Source organism: Eumetopias jubatus, unplaced genomic scaffold (assembly GCF_037043125.1).
Source record: "Eumetopias jubatus isolate StellerSeaLion01/CBP00866 unplaced genomic scaffold, mEumJub1_p1.0 scaffold_1, whole genome shotgun sequence".
Classification (NCBI taxonomy): domain Eukaryota; kingdom Metazoa; phylum Chordata; class Mammalia; order Carnivora; family Otariidae; genus Eumetopias; species Eumetopias jubatus.
The window spans coordinates 13,135,339-13,156,259 of NW_028274807.1; the positions used below are offsets into that span (position 1 = coordinate 13,135,339).

The 20,921-nt window shown below is 47.4% G+C and overlaps 2 protein-coding genes across 7 annotated transcripts in view; both read left to right on the forward strand.

The window, feature by feature from the left end:
- SYNJ1 (synaptojanin 1) overlaps positions 1 to 4,274 on the forward strand; it is an 88,053-nt gene extending 83,779 nt beyond the window's left edge. For all 4 annotated transcript variants that reach the window (XM_028115299.1, XM_028115287.1, XM_028115289.1 and 1 more), the window contains one exon: positions 1,236 to 4,274. In XM_028115299.1, the coding sequence (XP_027971100.1) occupies positions 1,236 to 2,039 (804 nt within the window). In that variant the 3' untranslated portion in view covers positions 2,040 to 4,274. The remainder of the gene's footprint in view (positions 1 to 1,235) is intronic.
- Positions 4,275 to 9,042: 4,768 nt separating this feature from the next.
- Positions 9,043 to 20,404, forward strand: CFAP298 (cilia and flagella associated protein 298). Of its 3 annotated transcripts, none has more exons than XM_028116152.2 (7): positions 9,046 to 9,773; positions 11,519 to 11,686; positions 12,878 to 12,945; positions 17,208 to 17,366; positions 18,606 to 18,737; positions 19,676 to 19,771; positions 20,081 to 20,404. In XM_028116152.2, exons 1-7 carry the CDS (start codon positions 9,635 to 9,637, stop codon positions 20,189 to 20,191), a joined length of 873 nt encoding a protein of 290 aa, XP_027971953.1. In that variant the 5' UTR covers positions 9,046 to 9,634; the 3' UTR covers positions 20,192 to 20,404. The 3 variants fall into 3 exon arrangements, with proteins under 3 accessions (XP_027971963.1, XP_027971953.1, XP_027971971.1); XM_028116170.2 differs by lacking the exon at positions 9,046 to 9,773 and adding an exon at positions 9,936 to 10,164; XM_028116162.2 differs by lacking the exon at positions 18,606 to 18,737 and having other exon boundaries at positions 9,043 to 9,773.
- The last annotated feature ends 517 nt before the right edge of the window (positions 20,405 to 20,921 follow it).

Genomic DNA, 20,921 nt, shown 5'->3' on the forward strand with positions numbered 1-20,921 from the left:
GTTCTTTTTTTCAACACAGTTCGTGAACATTTAGTTATTTTGGTTTCACAACTATCTGAATTCATTTTGGGTACTGCTGCATTTTGTTACATTGCCCATCTTGAGCTAAAATTCTCCCTCCCCTGCCCTTTCCAAACAAAAGTTTGTCTTCTCTTTAAGTTAGGCATCAATATCCAAGTCATCTGTTTAGTTTCAATAATTATGTGCAGTTGCTATTTTTTTTTTAATTAAAAAGAAGCATCTGATGAGCTAATTTGCTGATAAGGCCAGGGTTCTCCTTCCCATAAGAGAGGTTGGCTTTGCTCAGGCCCATAGCCACACTCCACTTCCGCTGGCTTCTTCGTGAACTAGGCATAGAGTGCACACTTGTTATGACCATGAAGTAATTCGGAACACTCCTCTTTCCAGTTCACAACCAACTCTGTCACATAGGAAGGATTGTGTACCGCTCATCTCGGTTTTAGAATACACCGAATAGAACATGCGATTTCCCCCCTGCTTTTAAATAATCATTGCATATGATTATTAATAAGCATGTCTGTTTTGGAACATTTTTTTTTATAAGATGAAGAAGGTCAACTAAGGAATACTGTCACATTGTTCGGTCTACAAAGGAGAACTTAAAAGGCAAAGAATGCTTTGAAAATTCCTTTCTCCAAGTAGAAAAGATGCATTGTCTTTAGCTTATGAATACAAATATACTAATAAAATCCATTTTCATTTATAAAGTTGAATTTACATAATAACATTAACTTTAAATAAAAATATATTTAAAAACAATGAAACCACATCATCATCATAGATGGGTGTTGGAAGTCTAATATATAGCTTTAGCATAAGTTCTGAATATAGGTTTCTTAAGTTTGTGCTAACATTTGATAGAACAGGGCACGAACAAAAGTCATATGCTAATTCTTTACAGTCCTCCATTTTACCATATTAGAACTTGCATGAATGAAATGGGCTCTTTTTAATTTCTTTGGGATTTAAAAAAAATGTATTTAATAAAAGTGTTTATTTGGTAGGAGGTTTTTAAAGAATAAGGTTTTAGTTGTTTTACTTAAAACACCAGAGTAACAAACTACACAAAACTGTTTTTACTTTCAAATTTGTATACTTGCCCCCCAAAATGAAGAATAATTGAGACAGGAAGCATAGGGGAGGTGTTAAAAATAATATATTACCTTTTCTTTCTTTTTTTTTTTTTTCTGATTATTGAGTGCTCTCTTTTTCAGGTAAAAACAAATGGAGTCTCTGCTGTCAGACTGGAATCACCATTAAAGAGCAACCCATTTGAAGATCTGTCATTTAATCTGCTTGCTGTATCAAAGGCTCAGTTATCTGTTCAAACATCATCAGTTCTAACTCCAAACCCAAAGGGGTTGATTCAGTTGCCTTCTGCAACGCAAAGTAGCGTGAATACTTTGAGTTCTGTAAGTTGCATGCCTCCAGTTCCAGCCCGGAGTAAATCCCAGGAAAATATGCGATGTTCTCCAAACCCATTTGTTACTAGCTTGACCAGCACAAATCCTTTTGCGGACAGGACTGCCACTCCTGGAAACCCATTTAGAGCCGAGTCTCAAGAATCAGAGGCAACTTCCTGGCTCTCCAAAGAAGAGCCTGTTGCTAACAGTCCTTTCCCCTCTCTGAAGCCTCTTGGTCATAACAGTAGCAAGCCTGCATCTTCATTTGATGGTTTTAAGGACAGTTTTGATCTGCAGGGCCAGTCTACGGCAAAAATCAGCAACCCAAAAGGATGGGTAACCTTCGAGGAAGAAGAGGACTTTGGTGTGAAAGGGAAGTCAAAGTCAGCTTGTCCAGACTTGCCAGATCATCAGCCGAGTTCACTTTCTGGCTCCAGGGTGACCTTTGATGATGACTGGAATAAAGGTACAAATGTTCCTTTCTGTGCATTGCCATCAAGGAGACCACCTCCACCTCCTGTCACTCTGCTCCCACCTGGCACCACCCCTTCCGTAGCTCCTTTCACAACCTTTGCATCTAAGGCATCACCCACACTAGACTTTACAGAAAGATAAAGTTATGCAATAGAAAACAACTGTTTTTTTTGTTTTGTTTTGTTTTTAGTTTGGGCAGGTTAGAGCCAAAAGAATTGGGCATTAGTTATTCATTATGTGCAATAAATAATTGTTAAGTGCACTGATGTTGTCATGAAATACCACTATTTAATGTGTACAGAGTTGGAATATGTGTATATTGGAAATAAGGAAAAAAATCCTTCTCATTATTAACTGGAGTTTTGGTGTGTTTCTGTTTGGCTAAGTAAGAGTAGTAGCCATAAACAGTGCTCAAAACTACTTTAGAAAGTAGTCCCTATCCAGAAATTCTTTGTCGGTCTTCTCTGAAGAATCTCAAAAAGCCCAGACAGCTTTAGCTGATATTACTACCAGCTCTTCATACTTGGTAACATTTGGTGTTTCCAAGTAGTTACAAAGAGCTATCAGTGTTATACTGAAACAATTTTGAAAGGCGTGGCTTTAAAAAAAAAAAAGTGTGTGTACCCACTACACACGTATACATATATATATATATACACTTACATAATTGTAAAACTCATAACTTAAATTCTAGGATATAACTCAGACCAAATTTTACCTAAAAGTTCTAACAGAGTGAGTTAGCTTTTCAATATTTCATTACCCAAAGGATGGCTATAAATGAAATTTGGACATTTCCTTAATTTTCTTTCCAAAACTAGGATCTCACTACAGAACCAGATTTTCCTATACCATTCCACCCCCCTCCCCTGAACATACACATAACACACATCTTTGTTACTTTGCGCTCCCAGTACCTCCATATGCTTTTCTCTGGGAGGAGGTTCTTGCAGCTGGAAGCAGCTGATTTTGTGGATGGACACTCCAGCCCTTACAAAAAAGCACTGTGGCCTTATCTGTCAGGAAGGCACATACCTCCAAGTTCAAGGAGAAATATCAGAGCTAAACATACTCCCCTCTCTCTCACTAACGTGTATGTTGCCCATTTCCCTCCCACACTTGGTCTTTGCTGCTTTTGCTCTGAAGCTTCATTAGCAGGAAGGCAGCTGGCCTCGGGATGCTTGCAATGGAGGCTACTCAGTGTGTGTGCTCTGTCCCCTCGAGAGGCTCCCCAACTCTTCCGTGATGCTGCTTTACATTGTTAGAGGCCACCCCTCAAATCAGCTGTGGATTTTGTCTCCTGCACTGCCAATATGCAACTGATCCTGCTTTTATTCTATGAAGCTCACAGAATTTTTACACGGTGTAGTATTTTGATATCATTCAGTTATCCCAGACAGAAAACTCCTTGGGCAATAGTTGCTTTGTTGTCAGTTTAAGTTAAAATCCTCTTTACCCGTTAAAACTTCTATTAACGTTCCTTTTATATGAAGAGTTGTATATGTCCACCTAAATTCCATTGTCCACACTTAACCTTTAGAGAGGTGCATTGGGAGAATATCTGAAAATAGAGTTCCTGGCTAAGATTATATAAAATGGAAAAGCACAGCAAACTGCGTTGCACTCAAATACGTAAAGCAAATCTAGTAGGAAAAAAGCACTTTTCTAAATGCTCAAATGTTATCAAAATATTATATTTATAGAAGTAATCCTCTCTCTCTTAACAGCCTGGATTTGCTGTTAGAAATAACTCTTGTGAGTTTTATATTGTGCTTTTGGGGGGTTCTAATCATTTCAGCGGTAGTATATTTTAAACAGCAGTATTACTGTCAGCAGTGTGCTTCAGAATGTGAATTAACTTGTTGAAACTGTGGCTTTAACATCTACGTGATTAGTGTATATGGTATTTGCTCTCCGTTAGCAGAAGAATTCATTATCAACTTCACTAGTGCAGGTCGCAGTTCTGTGAGCAGTGTTTCCTATTGAATATAAACTACTGTCTAAAATAGACATATCGTGCAGCAGCTCAGCCTTTATCAGGAAAACTATATTTGGCAAGTTGCTGAAAGGGCACAGAGTTATGAAAGTTAAAGGTATGCTGCAAAAAACTAGCCATTATTCTGTGTTATTAAAATATTTACCAGTTCTGTTAAAAGCAGAGCAGAAATTAGACACTAAGGATCTCTTTGTGAATTCTTTGTTCCCTATAGTAGATTGCTGTTTATATGTAAGAATTTTATTGCTTATGTGGCATACGATATTTATAACTATATACTTTATAGAAGTACAGTATTAAAGCCAGTGGTATACCAACATTCTGTACATACCCTGTGAAATGTGCTGTCATATGAAATAAATATACCTGTCTTTACCGTGTTGACTGCTTTGCTCAAGAGGGAAGAATTTTTCTCAGCCATTTTCCTTGAACTTTTCATATCCAAGTTTAATGACATTTGGGGATTAACTCATATTGTATTTTAATTCAAGACCTTATTTCATCCATTTCCCTTATCCATATAATACTCTAGAAGAAGACATTCTGAGACTACAAATCATCAAGAAGTCCATGCATTTATTCTGTAAGAGAGGCCCTCATTCAGTCTTGTTGGCTTGAAAATAACACTGAAGCAGGAATGATGATTTTCTAACCCACAGCAAAAGAAACAAGTGGGGGCAGAAGAGAGATAGGCCCAAGGACAGCCAGACCTAAGAGACTGACCTAAGAAGACCCAAAGTACAAGGCCAAGGCTAGTAGTTCCTCTGAGTATTGACCTTTTTCAGTCCTATATGATTGCTATTCAGAACAGTAGCCTTAATTCTTTTTATTTTTTTAAAAGATTTTATTTATTTTAGAGAGAGTGTGAGCACGGGGGTAGGGGCAGAAGGAGAGGGAGAGAGAAAGAACCTCAGGCAGATTCCCCACTGAGTGTAGAGAGCCCATTGCAGGACTTGATCTCACAACTCTGAGATCGTGACCTGAGCCGAAACCAAGAGTCAGATGCTTAACCAACTGAGCCACCCAAGTAGGTGCCCCTAACCTTGATTCTTAAATCATTGAATTATGTTCATTAACCTCTGACAAAGAAGTTTTAGATAGAGAATAATAGACTTTTAAAGAAATTTTTGATTTTAAGATGATTGAGATACATATATCTATATATATATATGCGCAGTTGTAAGAAATAATACAGAGAGAGCCCATGTACCCTTTATGCAGCTCTCCCCCCCCCCCGCCCCCACCAGTGGTAACATTTTATAAAACCATAGTGTAATACTACAACCAGGACCTTAACATTGATACAAAACATTTCCATCACCTGGAAGATCCTTTATGTTGCCCTTTTCCCCACTTCCTTCCCATTCCATCTCCCCTGGCTTGTCCTTAACTCCTAGCAACCACCAATCTATTCTCCATTTTTATGATTTTGCCACTTCAAGAGTGGTATGTGACCTTTAGAGACAGAGAGCTCAAGTAGGAGGAGGGGCAGAGGGAGAGGGGGAGAGAGAATCCCAAGCCGACTCTGCACTAAGCGTGGAGCCCTACATGGGGCTCCAACCCAAGACCCTGAGATCATGACCTGAGCTGAAATCAAGAGTCAGATGCTTAACTGACTGAGCCACCCGGGTGCCCCTAGTCCATTCCTTTTTATTGCCAAGTGGTATTTCATGGTATGGATGTACCATGGGTGGTTTAACCATTCACGCACCCACTGAAGGACATCTGGGTTGTTCCCAGTTTGGGGTATTATAAATCTGCTATGAACATTCTTGTACAGGTTTTTGTGTGAACATAAGTTTTCATTTCTCTGGGGTAATGCCCAGGAGTACAACTGCTGGATCATAGGGTAGTTGCATGCTTGTATCTTTTTTTTTTTTAAAGGAAGGAAATGATATATTTTTTTTAAGATTTTATTTATTTATTTGACATAGAGAGACACAGTGAGAGAGGGAACACAAGCAGGGAGAGTGGGAGAGGGAGAAGCAGGCTTCCCGGAGCAGGGAGCCCGATGCGGGGCTCGATCCCAGGACCCTGGGATCATGACCCGAGCTGAAGGCAGCCGCTTAACGACTGAGCCACCCAGGCGCCCCTGCATGCATGTATCTTTAAAAAAACTGACAAAGTGTTTCCCAGAATGGACCATTTTACATTCCCATCAGCAATATATGAGTGATCCAACTTCTCTGCATCCTTGCTTGCATTTGCTGTTTTTATTTTAGTCATTTTAGTAGAGGCTGTATCACTGTGGCTTTATTTCCTTAATAGCTGATCATGGGGAACATCTTTTCATATGTTTATTTGCCATCTAATATCTTCTTTACTGAATATCTGTCTTTTGCCTATTTTCTAAAGGGGACTGCTTTTTTTTTTTAACTCTTGTGTTTTGAGGGTTCTTTGTCTATTCTGTATACCCACCCTTTGTTAAATACATGGTTTGCAAATATTTCTCCCAGTCTGTAACTTATCTTTTCATTCCCTTCACACATAGCCAGATCTTGAGCTCTGCGAGTCCACAAACTATAGTAATGGTGATTGACACAGGATAACCAAACTCACAAAAAGCTGACGTATAAACCAAAAATACCTGTGTATTAGTTTTAGAAACAAGTCTGACCACATCAAGATTTAGTGAACATGTGGAAGAATGGGAACTTATACACTGCTGTTGAGAAGGGTAGACTGGCACATCAATTCTAGAGAGCAATTTAACAACGTGCAGTAAAATTCATATACTCTATCACAAGAAATCTGACTGGTAGAGAAATTATAGTGCATGTGGAGCAAGACATGTATTGTCTGTAATGGTTAAAAACCAGAAATACAGGGGTTCCTGGGTGGCTCAGTTGTTGGGCCTCTGCCTTCGGCTCGGGTCATGGTCCCAGGGTCCTGGGATCGAGCCCTGCATCGGGCTCCCTACTCAGCGGGGAGCCGGCTTCTCCCTCTCCCTCTGCCCCTGCTTGTGTTCCCTCTCTCTCTGTATCTCTCTGTCAAATAAATAAATAAAATCTTTAAAAAAAAAAAAACAAATACACTGATCAGCAGGGGAATGGAGTGACCTATTCATGCAGTCGAATACTACACAGCAGTGAAAACAAGTGAATGAAATATTAGTAAATTTAATGAAATTAGAATGAAAAATTAGTCATTATGGAGCCAATGGCAAGTTACAAAATAATACAGTATGACATCGGGGTGCCTGGGTGGCTCAGGTGGTTAAGCATCTGCCTTCAGCTCAGGTCATGATCCCAGGGTCCTGGGATCGAGCCCCGCATCGGGTTTCTGCTCAGCGGGGGGCCTGCTTCTCCCCCTCCCTCTGCTTCTCCCCCTGCTCATGTTCTCTCTCTGTATCACTGTGTCTCAAACAAATAAATAAAAAAATCTTGAAAAAAAATACAGTATGACATCATTTATATAAAATTTAAAACATGCAAAACAATATCCTCTATTCTTTAGGGAGAAATACATGTGTTGATGGTAGAAAAACAGCAAATGGGAATGAGAAACTCAGGATAGTAGTTACCTTTAGAGAAGGTGAAGAAGATATTGGAATCAGAGAGGGATATGTGGGAACTTGAACTGTATCTTTAACGTGTTAGGGCTTTTTTAAAAAAATTCTTTTTTTCAATAGACTAAAAATTTGTTCTTTTCCTCCCTGGCTGTCTGATTTCTAGCAGCCATCATGAATGACAAATTAACAAATTAACAAATTAATTATCTAGACCAGAGTGTTCATCACTAATGGATTGCTTCATTAGATACAAATGGTCGAAGATGCCCTTTACCCTAGAAAGGCAACGGTACCTAAAATATTCAGAGAAAAGTTGCCAAACTGCACAAGAACACACAGATCTCACCTTTCTTCTGAAAATTCAGAACTCACTTGAGTGATGGCAAGATGAGGCTTTGGCACAATTTATAACCACTGAAGCCACACTAAGAAAAAGCTACACACAAATTTGTGAGGCATGGCCTGGATGAGAAGAAAAAAGACCATAAGAGAACACTGAAATGAATGTAATAAAAAAACTTTAGCAGGAGGCAAAGGCAAAAATCAGTGCTGACAAAGATTAAAGATACTGCAAGGGCTTGTTCTGTGGAGATTTGGCAGATTCTCTACCAAATGATTAATAAACTACGTAGTTAAACAAAAGCGGATGGCCAGTACATGAGTTTTCCACACTTTTCATTAATATTAAAAGTTATACCGAGACCCAGGAGTTTGTGGATAAATGTTCTCACAAGGCAAAATACACTGTCCACCCAAGTTTTAAGCAGTAGTTGGCTCGATGAATACAGAATGTATTCAGGATAAACAGAGGGATGACCTTATGGCCGGCAGTGAGGAGCTCAGAGAACTCAGGAGGCCCCCTTCCCCCTCTGGGGAGAGAGACATTTGCCATTCTGACCAGTACTGCATGTTCCAGGGTCTGGGTGCTCCCTGCCCCAATACTAGAGATGAAAACACATCTGCTCCCTGGGCTCCATACCGTCTGTCCAGGATCAGCCTAACCGTCTTCATATGAGGCCCTGGATTGGTTTTGGGCATTTCCAGGCCTGCAGTCACACACCATTAGCTCTGCCCCCAAACCCCAGGGATGAAGTTTCCACGGTGAGAGCCAAAGTTTCAGGAATACAAAGTAGCGGGTGCTTGCAACATTCAAATCAATTTGTATTCGGCAGTAGCAGAAGGAGATAACCGCGGGTAGAGGTCTTGCACAATCTCAGAGCTTCGGCGGCACCTTGTTATCAAGGGCTCAGTGCAAATGTCACCTTCCCCGCATGGCACTCCTTGGCCATCCGTTCTCAAAAGCCAATCGCCCTATTTGGTTTTCTTTAGACTTCTATTTGAATTTGCCTCGTCCCCTTATTTTGTCTCTTTGTCACTTCCACTGCATGACAGCAGTGACCCTGGACGTGCCGCAGGGTCACCGACACCTGGAAGAAACAGCGCCTGTTCAATAAGAATCCGTTGGGCGGTGGCTGGCTGGAGAGTTCGCGGGCGGCAGCCGCTTCTGCCTCCCTAGATACCCGACTCCGAATCAGCCCGCGCAGAGCTCCGCGACCACTTTCCGCGGCCTCCCGGCGCTCATACCCAGCAACCCGCGCGCACCTCCCGGAACTTCTCTAGACCGGAAACAGCGGGAGCACTTCCGGAAGTGGTGACTGCTGGCGGCGGAAACGCCGCTGAGACTCGGAGCGGCGGCGGGGAGCCTGCTGCGGGGCTCGGGGTCTGGAGGTGCCCACCACCGCACCCAATCCGACCTAAAAGGCTCCTCCCACCCCACCCATCTCCCTGGGTGGAACCTCGGGCCCAGGAGAGTCGACGGGGCGTTCCGCGCTCCCCTCCGGTGGCTTGGGCTGTGTTGGGCGGTCGCCCAGACAACAGGCACTTCCGGGAGCGGAGCTCGGCGAATCACGCTGGGCAGGGTGCCGGCCTGGACCGCGGCCCTCTCGGACTGTGTGGATCGTTGCCCGGCAGCACCTGCTTCCGGGAGCGCATTGCCGGGCCTCTCGCACTGCGGCTTAACCACCTTAGGCTTCTGACTGGAGCTGGGGGCCCCTGTGTTTCTTTGTTGCTCCTGGCAACAGCTACTTCCGGGAGCGAGTGCCCCCCCCCCCGCCCGGTCTCTGCATCGCTGGCGCCCGAGCCCCGAGTTCCGTCTCTAAGCAGCAGCTCGCACTCGGGTTACGGTGGGCCCGGCCTTCTCGCCGCCTCGGCGGGGTCTCCGGGGCCGCCATGGTTCTGCTGCACGTGAAACGGGGCGACGAGAGCCAGTTCCTGCTGCAGGCGCCGGGGAGCACGGAGCTGGAGGAGCTCACGGTGCAGGTGGCCCGGGTCTACAACGCGCGGCTCAAGGTGCAGCGCGTCTGCTCAGGTGCTGCCCGGCGGCGCGGCGTGTCTGCGGCCGGGACCGTGGAGCCCGAGCCGGGGCGGGTCCGGAAGGGGAGGAGGAACGGGTCATCCGGGATGGGGAATTGGGGCGGGAGCCGCAGGATTTTTCTCGGGTCGGCTGGGCGGTGGGGGAGGGTCAGGTTTGCGAAGATTTGCAAAGACGTGAGGCTGGCGGGCTTGGAGGGTGACAGCGGGGTTCCCCGGGGATGTCTGAAGAGCCAGCGGAGCGCGTGGAGACGCCGGCACCCGGCGGGTGGGCGAGGCCAAGTGCACATCGCAGGGCCGCGGGCCGAGTGTGAAATAGCCGGGGAGAGGGAATAACCCTTGGGCGCCGCAACGCTGGGCCGCAGAGCAGGTGTAGTGGAATCGAGCAGGTGAGAGAGGTGGGACGGCCCCTGGCCCTTTTCAGAAGGTGAATTCAGGGGCGCCTGGGTGTCTCAGTCGGTTAAATGTCCAACTCGATCTCAGCTCAGGTCTTGATCTCAGGGTTGTGAGTTCAAGCCCCGCACCGGGCTCCCCGCTGGACGTGGAGCCTACTTTAAAAAAAATAATAAAAAAATAAAAGAATTCTAAGGGGGAGCACCTGATTTAGGACGGTGCCCCGAGGGTGGGAAGACCAGCTGAGGGTCTTGGTGTTCCTTGCCCTCCTCTAGGGAATACAAGCCTTTTTCTCATATTAACAGCGTTTGGTCACTTCTGTCAATGATCTAGAGCATCGCTGTCCGGGGACTTTCTGCCGGAAGGGAGGTGTTCCCTATTTGTGTGTCCAGTAAGGCACCCACTAGTTAAACACGATCCAGGATATGCGTTTTTAATTGTATTTTTTTTAAGATTTTATTTATTTATTTGAGAGAGAGCATGAGCAGGGGGAAGGGGCAGAGGGAGAGAGAAAGGGAGAAGCAGAGTCCCCGCTGAGCATGGAGCCCAATGAGGGTCTCCATCCCAGGCCCCTGGGATCATGAGCTCAGCTGAAGGCAGATGCCCAACTGACCCAGACACCCAGGCGCCCCTAACTGTATTTCATTTTAATTTAAATGTAAAGAGTCAAGTGGGGCTAGTAGCTACCACATTAGACAGCACAGCAGTTGACATGAAGATACTCCAGATGTGGTCTAGAATGTTACTGAGTGTTTCTATAATAACGTGATTTTTGTGCCATGGAGAATTCCTTAAGGGTTATGGTTTCTACCTTTATGAGGCAGACATAAAGTTTCTTAGTAAAATTTGCTGATTTCAAAACAAGGTCAGTATTCCTTTTTTTTTTTTTTTTTTAATTAAAGCATTTGGGTAGAAAAGGGACTCCCAATTTCTTTTTCTATAAAATTATCAATTGAAAACGTGGTGCCAAATGTGAATAGTCAGGTTAGTGGCTCATTCGTGTGTTCTGCAGCCCCCATTGGACTGGTTGGGTCTGTAATTCAGGCAGGCCCCAGTGCTGTGCCTGCCGGAGACAAGGATGACTGAGACCAGCCCCTTCCCCCAGGTACTTAGTCTGGGGCAGGGAGAGATAAAGATACAAAGATAATAAAGCCCCATGAAATTACACCATTTGTCGGAGGTCAGGGACAGGCCTGGCACAAACCAAGTGGCATCTAAGTGTTCGTTAAATAAAATAGGGAGCCGATGGGCAAGGCCCCTGAGCTCTAGGGAGCTTACATTTCAATGAGGGTAGAAAGTGTTGTGATGATGATCATGATACATATCGTCTAACGTTCTCTTATTTTTAAGAAATGGAAGAATTAGCAGAACATGGCATATTTCTCCCTCCTAATATGCAAGGACTGACGGATGACCAGATCGAAGAACTGAAATTGAGGGACGAATGGGGTGAAAAGTGTGTACCCAGTGGGGGCTCAGTATTTAAAAAGGATGACATTGGCCGAAGGAATGGGCAAGGTAATCCAGCATGTGTCTTCTGTGTGCACGCCTGAGTACAGCAGCAAGTATGCAAGAGGCTCTTTACATGAAAACATTGACCTCAGTTTTCTATACGAATCAATGAAATGCTGCACTGTGTAACTCCTTGTGGTGCAGTGCAAATCCAGAATGAATTGGGCAGGTAGAGGAAGCGTCTGTCGTCTTGCTCTTACTAAGATGCTGCTAGCTTTTAAATATGTTAGGTGAACCACCTGAAGCTGCCATATTTGTAGGAAACAGATGGTGAAAATTAGCAGTTTCTCGTATGGTTCAGCCTAATTGTTTTGGGGAGAAATCATTGCAAATGCATTGAAGGTTCCATTCTGTTATGGTTTGCAGGTACTGGGCTTTCTTTAGAGAATCCGTGAGAAAGAAGGAGATTAACTTTGGCCCACGGGTCTCCACTTGAATGGAGGGCATGCCTCTCTGTGGGGGTAGGGCCAGTAGCCCAGTACATGTCAGAGCATTCTGAAAGTGTTCCCCCTTTAGTGTATGTTTGATCGGGTGGAATTTCAAGGAGAACAGATGGTAACCCATTCGGATAGCTTATCCCTTTTAAACTGCAGAAAAAGCTCCATTTAAAAGACTCTGATCACTGAACAAACACATAAGTGTCTGTCCCTAAAACAGTTAGGAGCTAAAGAAATACGAAAGTGTCCCTACAAGGACTTTACAGGCTCAAAAATTATTTTTGAAGATAATAGGAATTTTTAGTAGTATTTCCATTGAGTTTTAGCCTGGAAAATGGCTGGCTGTCTTCCACATCTTTTCATACATAGACTCATTGTCAATTTGGAGAGGATCTTTGCTTTTTAGAAGGAACTGCATCAATGAGAAAAATAATAGTATCTCATAAGAACCAGTTAATGGTTTGTGATTCGTCTTTCAACCGGTATTATCTTAAATTAGCCCTTTCTATTCTAACACAGCTTTATGTTTCTAGCATTTTCAGTGTCTAGGCCATACTTTTCTTCATTAAGAAGTTAAGCTTTGAGAGAGTCTTACGTGACTTCTCACAGCCAGCTCTCTCCCGTGTCCCTCGCCTGAGTTCCATGTGGGTCCTTCTCTCATCTCCCTGCTCCCCGACTCAGCCAGGAGGAGGGTTAGGACATGGAAGAAGAGTTTTAAAGATGGCCATTTCTCTCCCTCTTCCCTGTTTTATTTTCATAGCTCCAAACGAAAAAATGAAGCAAGTTTTAAAGAAGACTATAGAAGAGGCCAAAGCAATAACATCCAAGGTTAGCTTTTGAAATGTTGCCCTATAGCCTGTCCTTTGAAATAACTAACTCCACGTCTGGCTTCCAGAATTCTCCGCAGACCGGCCTTTTCTTTTTTCTTTTTTCTTTTTTTTTTTTTTTTGGCCTTCCAGAGTCAAGGGAGAGCAGCACGCTTGGGGTGGCCCCCCACTTTTCCCTTCCATAATGGTGACAGTGTCTTCCCGGTTTGCGCAGGTCAGGCAGAGACTGTGCCCAGCCTGTGTGAGTGCCGATCGGCACCTGCGCGATGTCTGAGGAGCTTAGCAAAGTGAAACGTAAACATTGTGGCCCCGGATTAGCTCTCTGGTTATTTGATTGACTTAGTTCGTGCTGATAGGAGTTACTTTTTTGTGATCGTCCTGATAATACAAAAACTTTCATAGACAGAGAAGCGTGAGTCCTACGGTTGACAGATACCGTGTATCTGGAGGAAGAGGATTTAAGGCTGTTTGAAGAGTTGGGTTTTCAATCAGCCGCTTCATGTGTTGACCTGGTTGTTGCTCCCACCCCCTCCCCCAGGCCTTCACAGTTGATAGCTGTTTGTGCAGGGGTTTTTCTGTTCTGCTCCTCCTGATTCCCCGGGCAAACCTGCTACTTCTAAACCACTATGTCCCGAATTCTGCAAGCTCCTAACTAATCCTTTTTAAGTGCTTCAGGAAAGACTGCCCTTCTGTGCTTGTTAATACAACAAAGGCTCTGTGAAGTCCTACAAGGAAGGCTTTGGTTCAGTCCAGCGTTTGCAAAATACATTTGACCCTAGAATGGTTTGTATTTTTTTTTTTATTAAAGTATTGCTAATGATAATAACTATTAACACGTGGTCAAACTAGCACCTGTCAGGACGAGTTAGGACAACAGTAGCCTGGGCATGGCTCTGCACCCTTCCCTCCCCACACTGCATTCTGGGCACTTGTCTCCCCTCTTCCCTTTGCCTGGGGATATGTTTATGCAGTTCTCTCCTCGTTTACAGAGAGGTTTCGCAGGGGTTCCAGTCCTCCACTGCTGTGATTGGCCCAAGTTGCAGAGCCCCCCGAGCGGCAGGCCCAACTTCTCGCCTAGGGCCCTTTCCACGCCTTCCACCAGACATGCAGTGTGGTCGCTGTCCCCTCACCAGACCCTGCCCTGTGGGGGCACTTAGCACTGTGGGTCTGGTGTTCCAAGGGTTCGAGTCCCTTGGTGGGAGGTTGGTTACAGGGAGAGTGTAAGATGGTGGAACATCCAGACGAGGTGGCTCCCGGGGAATGAGCTGACTGTGTCTCTGCAGCCCCGTTCCCTGGGACGACCCTCTGTGGAGAGCAAGAGACTGTTGGGGGTGTCTGTTGTCCTGAGGCCACACCAAAGTTGCTCCCTGGCCAGGGTTCACTGCCCTTGGCCTTTGGAGGAGCTTTTACAGAAAATGACTCTGGCACCCCACCAGTCGGTGTTGGTGGCGCGGGTCACACCCTCCCTGCAGAAGCCTTCCATCACGTGACCCCATATCTGAGAGCTCTTCTCACTGTTCCTTCGGCAGAGGTCTCTCCTGGGAAGACCTGATGGGTTTTATAGGGATTTGGGTCGGGAAATGGTCTCATGAGCCCCTGGGAGTAGGTGAGACAGGAATAACACCCTTCAGTTCACAGATGAGAGCCTAGCTTTTGAGAGTTTCAGTCTGGGCACCCAGTGGACGGTCCGCCGTCCTCCCTCAGGACACAGATCCCGCCTGTCCTCACCACTCTCTGGGCCCCGGGCGTCCACACCACAGGACGCCTGCATTTTCTCAGGAGCAGGGATCTTCTCCTCCTTCCGTCTTACTCATGTACCACTCAGTGCCATTATAATGCTGTTACCCAGAATGGTCCCAGCTCGGATGTGAGCTGCGATGTGCCCCTCTTAGTGCAGGACCTTCCATCCTGCCCTGCCGTGGGGTCCCTGTAGCCCCACTTTCCGAACTCACCTCCTCGCCCAGCTGGTCCCCGGCTGGCTCTCCGTGGGCAGCAGGCCCCGGGCTCTGAGGCTCTGAACAGCCTGTGTCCATGGGCAGCTTCGCTTCTCTGTCCGTCCTGCAGGTCCTCTCTCCCTGCCACCCCCTCGTCCTTCCCTGGAGACTCAGAATGACCCATGTGTCTCATCCCCCGGCTCTCTCCCCTTTCTACTGCTGCTCCCACTGCAGCTTGTCTGGATCCCCTCCTTCTAGAAACCCAGGAGGGGGGTAATGCCCAGTGTCTCCCCTCCATGGGCTGCGTCTGCCCTGTTAATGCACTCCGGCCTCTTTCCTTCCCTGGAAATCAGTTCTCTGCAGCTTCACCCTCACAGCACCCAGTCGCCCGCCTTTCCCTCCCAGTAAGCTTCCCAAAGCTGAGGTGCTCTGGGTTTCTCAGAACCCCGCCTCTGTTTCCTTCCCCCACAGCGTGGGCCGTCTCGGGGCCACTGGTGACCCCCTGACCCGCAGATCTGAGGCTTTTCCTGTCTGACTCTGGCCTTTGAGCACATGGAGGGTCCTCCTGTCTTCCTGTTCCTTCCCAGCTCCCTGAGCGCACTTGCTCTTCTTACATTTGCTATTTATCAGAGTGCTTTCTCCTTGGCCCGCTTCTCCTTTCAGCTCTTCCCCCAGTGTTTTCCCTCTTCTGCCAGCTGCACACTTACCTCTGCAGGTAACTCAGATCTGCCTCCTCCCCCTGACACCTGCCTTTGTTGCACCTGAGTTTCTTCCTGGTTCCTAGATGGTTCTACCTGAAAGCCCGCCAGCTGGGACTTCGTCTCAGCTTTCCTAGACCTGAGAGCTCATTGATTCCTTGTGCCTCTCCCTGTGCTCTGGACCCAGGAAGAAGCACCTCCCACTGACATCCCCCTTGTGTCAGTGGAGCCCCCTGGTGCCTCGGATCACACAGGGCTGTAGCCCTCCCTGCTGCCACCCCCGAGCCCCAGCTTGGGTCCTGTACCATCTGTCCCACGATGCCTCTCCAAACCCACTCCTCCTTCCATGGCTTCAGCCACCGCTTTCTTTCAGACCTTTCAGACACCAAACGGGGTGGCCTGAGTTCAGGTTCGACACTACCCAGGATTGGCGCAGACTCCACAAGTGAAAGAACAAGGCCCCTGCAGGGACCCCCTCCCTTACTTCAGACACCAGCCACCCACGCTTCTTCTGTCCTGGCTTCACATTTGGAGGTTCCCAAAACCCCCTTCCAGGTTCACCAGTTTGCTAGAACAACTCACAGAACGCACTGCAAGTGCTATACTTAACTATTATTGTTTTGTTATAAAGGATGCAACTCAAGAAACCGCCAGACAGAAGAGACTTAGGGCAAGGTCGGGGGGTGGGGGGGCAGCTTGCAGAGCTGCCACGCCTTCCTCCTGGGGTTCCAGGCACCCACCTTCAAACATCAGTGTGTTCAACCAGGAAGCTCCCCTGGGCTCACTACCCAGAATTTTTAGCAGGGCTTCGTTACGTGGGCATGAGTGATTAAATGATTGACCACACGATTTAACTCCTCTCCAGCCCCCTGCCTTCCTTCCTGGAAGTTCCAACCCCAGCTTGGTCTCCCTGGGGTGACCAGCCTCCCCCTTGACAGGAGGTCCCAGGCTGGTCACCTCGTTAGCATAAACTCAGGGCGGTCCAAAGGGGCTCGTTATGAATAGCAACAGACATTCCTACCACTCAGGAAATTCCTGGGGATTTTGAAGCATTGTGCCAGGAGCAGGGGTCAAGGAGATATATTCCTCACTGTATCAGCACCCCCTCTGCGCTCCCCTGAGCCTGCCTCCTGCTCTCCCTGGCCTTGTCCTGTGCTCAGTGCAGACTCCCCAGCCTGGCCTCCGTGGCCCTTCCAGCACAAGCCCCGGCTCCCTGTCCAGCCCTAGCTGCCGTCGCCTGCCCGCCTCCAGCAGAGCTGCCCGCCCCCAGCAGAGCGGCCCGCCACGCTGGCCCGCCGGTGTTCTTTACTTCTGCTGGTCCTGGTGCACCTGTTCCCATCTCGGTCCTGTCACTCACCCCCCGGGCCACCTTCCCCCAAGATGTTGCCTGACCCCCTCGGACTGTGCTGTGCCGAGTGTCCTCTCCGCCCCGCTCAGTCTGCCTTAAGGTCTAGGCCGTGGTGGGCACACAAGACGCCCCCGGGGGTAGATGTAGTGGCTTTGGTAGCAAGAGCGTTGGAGTCGTTTTTGTTGCTCTGGCAGTACCTGGCGAGAGTCTTGTACAAGAACTTGGTACTTATTGAATGTGTTAGCCCCATTGTAAATAGTGAGGCCTGTCCTTGCCCTTTCAGAAACAAGTGGAAGCTGGAGTCTGCGTTACCATGGAGATGGTGAAAGACGCCTTGGACCAGCTTCGGGGTGCAGTGATGATTGTTTATCCCATGGGGCTGCCGCCCTACGATCCCATCCGGATGGAATTTGAAAATAAGGAAGATTTGTCTGGAACTCAGGTATGCGGCTCGTGGGCGTTCTGTAAGATGGGTCACCTCGGATTTGGCCCTCTGCCTCTGGATGTAGCCTTTTGCTCCATACACGGCTTTGCACCATGCTTCCTGTGCCTCGGGGCAGAGTCCTAAGCTTAGGGGAGGACCCTGAAGGTAGCGCTCCTGGGTGAGGGCACCCAGAGGGGCAGGCGGGAAAGTTTGTGAGGCCCCATCAGGAGGAACTGAAAACATTCCCATTTTCTTTGGCCCCTGGGAAGTCAGAAACCTAATTTGTGCCTGTTTCTACCCAAAATGTATTGGTCCCTTTGCATGGAATTTTGTGTTCTGGCCTTACCTTTTGCTTCATGTTATTTTCCCACCTTTATGTTCTTTTTTTTTTTTTTTTAAGTCTTTATTTATTTGACAGAGAGACAGCGAGAGAGGGAACACAAGCAGGGGGGAGTGGGAAAGGGAGAAGCAGGCTTCCCGCGGAGCAGGGGGCCCGATGCGGGGCTCGATCCCAGGACCCTGGGATCATGACCTGAGCCGAAGGCAGACACTTAATGACTGAGCCACCCAGGCGCCCCCCTACCTTTATGTTCTATTTTCCCTTGTTTTTCTCATTTTTTCCTTATTCTATTGGGCAGTATCTGTGGCTCTGAGCCATCTTAAATAGGTGGCTATGCAGAAGCAAACAAACAGCCTCATTATGCCTATATTTAAAACCCAGCAGGATTCCAGTGTCCTTTCCTGGCAGGATCCTGAAATTCCATCTGAGAAGGACCTTGTAGAAAAGGGTACAGATCATACCAGATACTCCTCACTTCCCAGAACAAGAAATTAACTGAATTGGGCATGAGTTGAAACTAACAGGGAAGGCATTAAAATGAGCAAGGGCAGAGCGCCTGGGTGACTCCGTTGATTAAGTGTCCAACTCTTGATTTCGGCTCAGATCATGAGCCTCAGGGTCATGAGATCAAGCCCCATGTCAGGCTCCGCTCAGTGTGGAGCCTGCTTGGGATTCTCTCTCCCTCTCTTTCTCTCGCTCTTCCAAAAAAGAAATGAGCAAGGTCTTTGACTCGTTCGAGGGGTTGGTTTTTCCCGCTGCGGGGAGAGGAGGTAGAGGGGGTAGAGATGGCAGAACCTGCCCCATACTGGTGGGGGGTGGGGTTGGGCACCAGCCAGGCTCTGTGCATTGGGGGTAGGGTCACACACTGGGGGCAGTGTCCCGATAAACCTTAGAGCCAGTTCTTACCGTGGCCCCAGGCAGGACTGAGTGTCGTTGAAGAATCAGAGGCCCAACTGTGGTGGGCAGCCAAGGAGCTGAGAAGAACAAAGAAGCTTTCAGACTATGTGGGCAAAAATGAAAAAACCAAAATTATCGTCAAGATTCAGCAAGTAAGTACTTTTGCTTTAACATGTCACAATTTTTTGTTAATTATTTTCCAACCAATAAAAATTTAGAATAAATCTGACTTAACGTCCTTGTTGCAAATACTTTAGTGCCAGTAGTCCAGGCTTAAAGTAAAACTATCCTCTTTATGCATCAGCAGAAACTAGAATATATGGCTTGATTGACACTATCTGGAGTTTGTTTTAATGGCAGGGTTGGGGGGGGTAGATATGCCATGTTGATTTCAACTTTAGAAATGGGCTCAAGTGGGGCGCCTGGGTGGCTCAGTCAGTTAAGCGTCTGCCTTTGGCTCAGGTCATGATCCCAAGGTCCCGGGATCGAGCCCCACATCGGACCCCCTGCTCCGCAGGAAGCCTGCTTCTCCCTTTCCCACTCCCCCTGCTTGTGTTCCCTCTCTCGCTGTGTCTCTCTGTCAAATAAATAAATAAAATCTAAACAAATTTAAAAAAAGAAATGGGCTACAAGTAACTGAAAATATTTCTTGAAATGAAAAATACAGCCTAGAGCACAGATTTCAAGTTTTCAAAGTACTGATACCCTGTAAACAAGGAGGATGTGCCAGAAGCCTTTACAGATGGAGGTAGCATAGGGCTGTGTCTCCGCAAGGTGTTCTGTCACAGTCGTTTCTCTGTGATTTTGGGGACACAGCATCCTCCATGATTATCTCCCTCCCCTCCCCACTGGACCTGCAGTGGCTGATGGGAGAATGGCCATGACCGACGGCACTGCCCGGCCCCTGGTCTCCGTCCCCCATGAGGGCCCTGGGCAAGGGGCTGCTGGAGTCCAGGCCTTTCCGTGATGGTCAGAATGGGTGAGCCATGTAGCTGTGGGCAAAGGCAGTTGGAAACACCCACTGTCACCTCGTGGATTGCCCCTGGAGGAAGCCTATAACCCACAGTCTGCTCTGCCCGCGTCTTTTCAGAGGGGACAGGGAGCTCCCGCCCGGGAACCTGTGATTAGCAGTGAGGAGCAGAAACAGCTGATGCTGTATTATCACAGAAGACAAGAGGAGCTCAAGGTATCGGGGTCGACAGAAGGTTTTCCACAGAGCCGGCGCCAGGGGCCCCCGTGCCCCACCCAAGCGTGCAGGGCACTTTGGGGGGTGGCGAGTCCTGCAGGATGTGGGGGGGGGGCACTGCTGGAGCTCCCTTCTCTCCTGCACTGTGGGGACCCTGCCTGGTGGCCCACCTGCAGCCAAGTCTGAAAGCTTCCTTCTGGGCAGGCGGGGAGTGGGAGTTTGGACTCGGTGGTTCTTTTCTTCAGTCTGTTGATGTTGCAAAACACTTTTCCAGAAATGCCTTCCTGAGTGAGACATTTTTATTTCCAGAAATTGGAAGAAAATGACGACGACTCCTGTTTAAATTCTCCGTGGGCAGATAACACCGCTTTGAAGAGACATTTCCACGGAGTAAAAGACATCAAGTGGAGGCCAAGATGAAGTTCGCCAGCTGATGACGCTGTCAGAAATACTAGCCTTTCATTAGGCAAATAATACAAATTTAAAAGAATAATAATAGTAATAGTAAGGGTGCCTGCAGCCCTCTGTGAAAGATGTTGCATTTCTAGTTTTCCTAGTTTTTCTTTCCATTTGAATGTTTCAAAGAAAAATTATTCAAGGTCTTAGAACTTAATAAATATATCCTCAAAAGAATCAGCCTAAATTATTTTTATTTGAGAACAACTCTTTAGTATCTGAGGTTCTTCTTTGCGTACTAAAGATGGAATGACATTTTTTTTCTTCTGGATTTCTTTGTTTTCTGTTCTCACCACCGCTGCTGTGGGGGAGGAAACGGAAGAGCCCTTTCTCCCTGAGAATCCTGCGTGCGCCGTGAAGCTTGGCCGCTAGAGGCCGCTCGAGGCCGCCCGCCGCTCACCAACCTCCTGGTGGCCCCGAGGGGACCGGCAGTCCCTCCATCCATCGGCGCCCGGCCTCCCAGGTAAAGTCCAGCTCCTGGCCAACGCCTCACTGGCCTTGCTGTAGTACAGGCCACACCCGTGGTGGAAGCCGGCTAGCAAGCTTGTCTAACCCGGAAACGGAACCAGTTCGGGAATTTCTGGGCTTTTCCTGAGAACAAATGCAGGCCCTGGTAACAGACGCGGTTGTCCCTTGTGGGCTCAGCCTGAAGCTCTCCGGGTGCCAGGCTTCCCCCGTGGGTGACAATGGCGTC

What these genes read in the sequence shown, in the direction of transcription:
- CFAP298 (XM_028116152.2), top strand. Translation starts at nt 9,635, where the DNA reads ATGGTTCTGCTGCACGTGAAACGGGGCGACGAGAGCCAGTTCCTGCTG. An exon ending in TTATCGTCAAGATTCAGCAA is followed by an intron (nt 18,738 to 19,675) that starts GTAAGTACTTTT and finishes GCGTCTTTTCAG; the next exon opens with AGGGGACAGGGAGCTCCCGC. An exon ending in GAAGACAAGAGGAGCTCAAG is followed by an intron (nt 19,772 to 20,080) that starts GTATCGGGGTCG and finishes TTTTATTTCCAG; the next exon opens with AAATTGGAAGAAAATGACGA.